The sequence below is a fragment of the Uranotaenia lowii genome, chromosome 1, assembly GCF_029784155.1.
Source record: "Uranotaenia lowii strain MFRU-FL chromosome 1, ASM2978415v1, whole genome shotgun sequence".
NCBI lineage: Eukaryota > Metazoa > Arthropoda > Insecta > Diptera > Culicidae > Uranotaenia > Uranotaenia lowii.
Window position 1 is genome coordinate 164,413,630 of NC_073691.1, and position 6,000 is coordinate 164,419,629.

The 6,000-nt window shown below is 46.0% G+C and overlaps 1 protein-coding gene across 1 annotated transcript; it reads right to left on the reverse strand.

The window, feature by feature from the left end:
* Positions 1-246: 246 nt before the first annotated feature.
* Positions 247-5,535, reverse strand: LOC129738101 (uncharacterized). The gene has a single exon (XM_055729287.1). The coding sequence runs from the start codon at positions 5,533-5,535 to the stop codon at positions 247-249; it is 5,289 nt and encodes a 1,762-aa protein (XP_055585262.1).
* Between the last annotated feature and the right edge of the window lie 465 nt (positions 5,536-6,000).

The window sequence follows — 6,000 nt, forward strand, 5'->3', positions numbered from 1 at the left end:
TTCATATTTTCTTCGTCTTCATAACAGATTTCTAGTAGTTTTTCCACCAATCAGATGTTCTGTAATTTCATGTGAGCTTTGATGATTGAGATCAACGTTGATTCGTGTTGAATCTCTGCTTCGTGGGTTTTATGCTCAATAGGGTCTTCCAGCATTGAACGTAGTACCTCAACATCCCGGCCCATCCTGAAATCGCTCGACTTTCTGAAAATAGATAAAAAGAATCTCGCGAACACAAGGGTGGGGCTACTGATCGATTTGACCTTCCAAGACATTTGCTTGATTGAGAGCTGGTTGATACGCTGCAGGCAAAAGGCAAAGTTTCTCCACTGGTCGCGTAGATGATCCTGTAACTGTCTTCAATGTGACGACTCTTACAACTCCATCTGCTCCTGGATACACTTGCTCTACTCGACCCATCTTCCAACGACTCGGGGCTACATTATCGTCCTTGATGATCACCAATTGTCCAACCTTGATTTCTATCGGCGATCTCCATCTCTTGAAACGTCCTTGTAGCTGTGTTAAATATTCGACTCTCCATCGGTCCCAAAAAAGTTGAAGTCTTTTCTGTAAACCATGGATATTGTTCAACCTATTAATGGGCACCTCGCTGTAATCCCTTTCTGGCAACTGTTGGAAAGGCTCGCCAATGAGGAAATGTCCCGGTGTAAGAGGTTCGAGGTTATCTGGATCATCCGTCAAAGCTGTTATTGGTCTAGAGTTGAGACAGTTTTCTACCTGTACCAAAAGCGTGGTCATGTCCTCAAACGAAACAGCAAACTCTCCAAGAACCTTCAACAAATGTTTTTTAGCGGACCTTACAGCTGCTTCCCAAAGTCCTCCGAAGTGAGGTGCTGCTGGTGGGATGAAATGCCATTGAATACGATCGTTAGCACATTGCTTGGAAACGGCTTCTTGGTGTTGTTTACTGCGAAGTAGCTTAGTCAATTCTTTTAGGTAATTTCGGGCTCCAACGAAGTTCGTTCCATTGTCGGAAAAAATGTCGGAACAATGTCCTCTTCTACCCGTGAAACGACGTAAGGCTTGGATAAAGCGTTCCGTGGATAAATCCGATACCAGCTCCAGATGTACCGCCTTCGTACAAAGGCAGATAAAAACTGCTACATAAGCCTTCACCGCCGGTTTTCTGGGTGCTGGACGAATAAAAACAGGTCCAAAATAATCAACACCTGTCCTTAAAAATGCTCTAGCAATGGTGACCCGTGCTTGAGGTAGCTCTCCCATAAATTGTTCGATCGGGGTTGGTTTTGATCGAAAACACTTCATGCAATTATGTACTACCTGTCGCGGAACATTTCTGCCTCCAAGTGGCCAATACTTCAACCTTACTGTACTAAGTAATAATTGCGAACCAGCGTGTAGAAGTTTGATGTGGTAATGTTTAAATAACAGCGTTGTAAACGGGTGTCTTGCTGGTAACACTATCGGGTGCTTCGTATCCTCCGATTCCAAAGATCTGCCTAATCTTCCTCCAACGCGAATCAGTCCGTCCGACGATATTCGCAGGGTGAACCATCTCAGCGGTGAACCTCGATGAACAGCTTCGTTTTTAGTTAAGGCGTTCCACTCAGCAAGAAACGACTCTTGTTGTATACGGCGGATAATGACAAATTCTGCTTCTTTCAATTCCTCGACTGTCAGTAAACTGCTAGGGTTTGGTTCCGATTTTCTCAGAATACGCATAAGCCGCATCCAGTAAGCGGTACTGCGTATAATTTGGGTAAAGCACGAGAATTTTCCCACATACTCGTCGCCAAAATGTGTTACACAACTGGTGGCTGGGTGAGCGGAATGTCGAACTTCCTCTTCGGCTAATTGTGACTCCAAGCTTCTTGGCTGCTCCGGGAAATTATAATGCCCTAACCATTCAGGGCCCTTCCACCAAAGATTGCATCCCTCTATCTGTTCTGGGTCCATACCGCGTGAGATGAGGTCTGCTGGATTCTGCAAGCCAGGAACATGTCTCCATGAATAGTTTTCGGTGAGTGTTTGTATTTTCGCAACACGGTTGGCAACGAATGTTGACCATGTCGCTGGGATTGCCTTCAACCATTGAAGAACACAAGTTGAATCCGTCCAAAAGTGCATTTCAAGCTCCAGTTTTATTGCTGTCCGGACCTTGTTGGATAATTCCGCTGCCAAAAGCGCTCCACAGAGCTCAAGTCTCGGAATAGATTGGCATTTTAACGGTGCCACCTTCGATTTCGATGCTAGCAGACACACGAGAAACTTTCCTTCGACGTCGACACTTCTTATATATGCGCATGCTCCATAAGCGCGCTCCGATGCATCCGAGAACAAATGTAATTCCACCTGAATTGCATTAGGAATGATTGCACATCGTTGAATTTTCAGATCGTTGAGGACTGGTAGTTGACGATAGAAATTCCGCCATTCCTGTTCTACGTTAATCGGCACTGGGTTATCCCAGCCCAATCTTCCACCGTCATCCTGTAGACGCCACAAACGTTGCATAAACATTTTTGCACTTGCTGTAACTGCTCCAACGAGTCCTAGAGGATCAAACAGCATAGCAATAGCTGACAGGATCTTTCGTTTGGATAACCGTTCATCCGTGGGAACTTCTTCAATGGTGAAATTGAACCGGAAATAATCGGTGCGTGGCTGCCATACAAGTCCTAAAGTTTTCACCGCTGGGTCTGGGTCTAAGTTGATCTCTTCGGTTTGCTGTAGGGCTTGATCATCTGGATCAACCTCTCTCAGGGCCGCTGTTGAGTTAGATGCAAACTTCCTTAGACGAAAGCCACCACTATTGGTTAATTTGATGAGATCACCACATAATTTGATAGCATCTTCTTCCAAATCCGTACCCGTGATTACATCGTCCATGTAAACATCTTCTTCTAAGGCCCTTGATGCTGCTGGGAATCGATGATGTTCGTCGGTGGCTAGTTGTTTTAGTGTTCTGGTCGCTAAGAATGGCGCCGGTTTCGTACCATACGTTACGGTAGCCAATTCAAAAGTTTCCACCTCCTTTTTAGGGTCTGCTCTCCACAGGATGCTTTGCCAAGGCATGTCCGCTTCGTGAATTCCGATCTGTCTGAACATTTTTTCAATATCCGCAACTACCATGATTTGTTTCATCCGACTACGCAGTATGAGAGCACGAAGCTCGTCCTGGATTACGGGTCCAACCAATAACGCCTCATTTAGGGATATGCCGCTGCTACTTTTAGCCGATGCGTCGAACACAACTCGTACCTTGGTGGTTGTGCTAGCCTGTTTGATAACTGGATGATGAGGAAGATAAAACCGCTTTTCTGGACCCACATTCGCCCTGCGCATGTGTCCAAGCTCCAAGTATTCCTCCATAAAACCTTGGTAGTGTTGACGTAGTTCTGGGTCCTTTTCCAATCTACGTTCCTGGGATTGAAGTCGACGGAGAGCCATCTCCCGTGATTCGCCAATGTTTGCCAACACCTTCTCGTCCTTCGGTAGTGTAACGGTGTATCGCCCAGTAGAACTTCTGCACTTGGTTAGAGCAAACTGCGCCTCGCAGCGTTGCTCTTCCGGGGAATAATTGTTTGGAGACCCTATCTCCTCACAAGACCAAAAACGAGTTAGAAGTTCATCCAGATCCACCTTGGAAACCGTATTACAGATGATGCGTGACGAAGAAGCTTGACTTTCTACCGAACCTGTCACCAACCAGCCAAACACTGATTCAATCAGCATGGGTAAACCTTCGCCCAACGGAATTTTGGTCTGACTCGGAAAAAATGCAAAGAAGTGCTGTATTCCTAGCACCATATCCAATGATGTTGATTTGAAAAACGCTGGATCTGCTAGTTCCACGCCCTGCGGGAATTGCCACGAAGAGACTGCCACGTTTGTTGTCGGCAGATCCGCGGTAACCTTGGGTAATAACAAGAAATCCATTGGCTGAGAAAAGTTCGATGTTCTTGACCGTACGACCGCTGACACCTGATGCTTGACCGTGGTATTTGATTGACCTATTCCAAGAACAGAAATGTTCGACCGTTTTCGAGACACCTTCATAAGCTGGCAGAGTCCTTCTGTCATGAAGTTGCACTCAGAGCCCGAATCCAATAGAGCTCTTGCCTGGAACACCTTTCCTGCATCGTCTTCCACTAAGACGACAGCTGTAGCTAGCAGAACGGTTGAGGAATGATTTCTTGCCATGTTCGATGAAACGGATCCTGAATTGACGGCTGAGGTGGTTGCTGATGCGGATGGATTACTGTTGATAGCAGATGCGAAAGGTTGCGATGGACGAGTATAGCTGTTTCCTGCACTGTCGTCGCGAAAGCAGACTAGCGTATGGTGTTTTCCTCTGCATTTACGACAAACCTGGTTCGATCTGCAGTCCGAAGCTTGATGGCCACGCCGAAAACAGTTTCTACAGAGGGAATTTTGTCGCAGCAGCTTGTCTCGAGCGGAAGCATTCAACTTCAGGAACGTAGGGCATGTGTACAGCAAATGGGATTCCGGGCAGGCAATGCAGCTTCCGACCGTCATCTGAGCTGCAGCGTGACTCGTTCGGGAAACGTGTTTCTTCGACCATTGGAAGACCTCTTGTTTGTTTTCGAACGGCTTCGATGGGAGCGACGATAATATTTTCACACGGGTTTGTAGAAATTGGGTCAGATCTATCACCTTGTCTTGGTTCTGGTTGGCGCTATGCTCTTCCCACGCACGGCGTGTGATGGGATCTAACCTGGAGCACAACATTTCTGATAACAGAAGGTCCTTGTATTCTTCCGGCTTTACTAACTGATCCAAGGTTTGTACGACGCGTTCGAACCCCTCTAGCAAAGTTTGTAGGTCAGATGCCGACTCCTTAGACACCTTTGGTAGTTTGAACAGGTTCCCAACCTGCCTGCGCTTTAACACCTTGCTGTCGTTATACCTGGTCATCAAAATGTCCCATGCCACTGGATAGTTTGCCCTTGTAAGTGACAATGGATCAATGAGAGCCCTTGCTTCTCCCGCGAGACATCCTTTCAGGTAATGAAATTTCTCTATTTCCGGTAGGTCGGCCTTGGTGTGAATAAGTGATAGGTAGAGGTCCCGAAAACTCAGCCACTGGTCGATATTGCCGTCAAAGGTTTGTAGTTTTATCTGCGGCAACCTGACGTGCTCGATGGTTGGTTGCATCGATGAATCCATGATTCTGGTAGAGTGTAAGACGCTGGTGCTGGCTTCCAATTCCTTAATACGTTCCAACATAGATGCCTTAGCATTATAGTATTTGGAAGTGAAGTCTTGCCTAATATTGGAACACGTATTTTCCTTCGATGAGTATTCTTCGTGCATCTCAACATCCATCAAGGTGTCGTTCATTCGATCCCACAGCTCGTCTAACTTATCCATTCTAACGTTTATTTGCTGAACCGAAGTAACTTCACCCAAAGTGCTCGCAAAAGTGGTAATCGATTTAAACATCTCCATCAACGCCTTCACCTTCGTTTGGAGATTCCGCAGTGGTGGGTTCTTCGACGAAGAACTCGTGGTAGCAGTCGTGGCCATGGTTCCAGTTCACAAACACGAGATTCACAGTAAAATACACCAGTGATTAGAATTTGAATCTACGTCTAGCTTCGGCAAGGAACATACACTGTAGAGCTTAACTTACTTTAAAGAAAAAATCGTTGCGCCCCTCTACAGGTATGATTTTCCAAAATTCGAATACGGGAATACGCTCAGAAATATATTAAGGCGTGGGATTACGCGTTGAATTACTCCTTTGTAAACGTTTGACGGTGGTTGCAGTATCTCAGGATCGATCAGACAATTTTGATGGTTGGCGAGAATATGATATTGTTGTAATATTTAAATTCATCCAAGCTTCGGCATAGAACATACACTGTAGAGCTTAACTTACTTTAAAGAAAAAATCGTTGCGCCTCTCTACAGGTATGATCTTCCAAAACCAGCAAATCGGCTCTCCAGATGCGTAGGAGTACGGCTGTAGCTCGGTCTACGCGAGCCAAA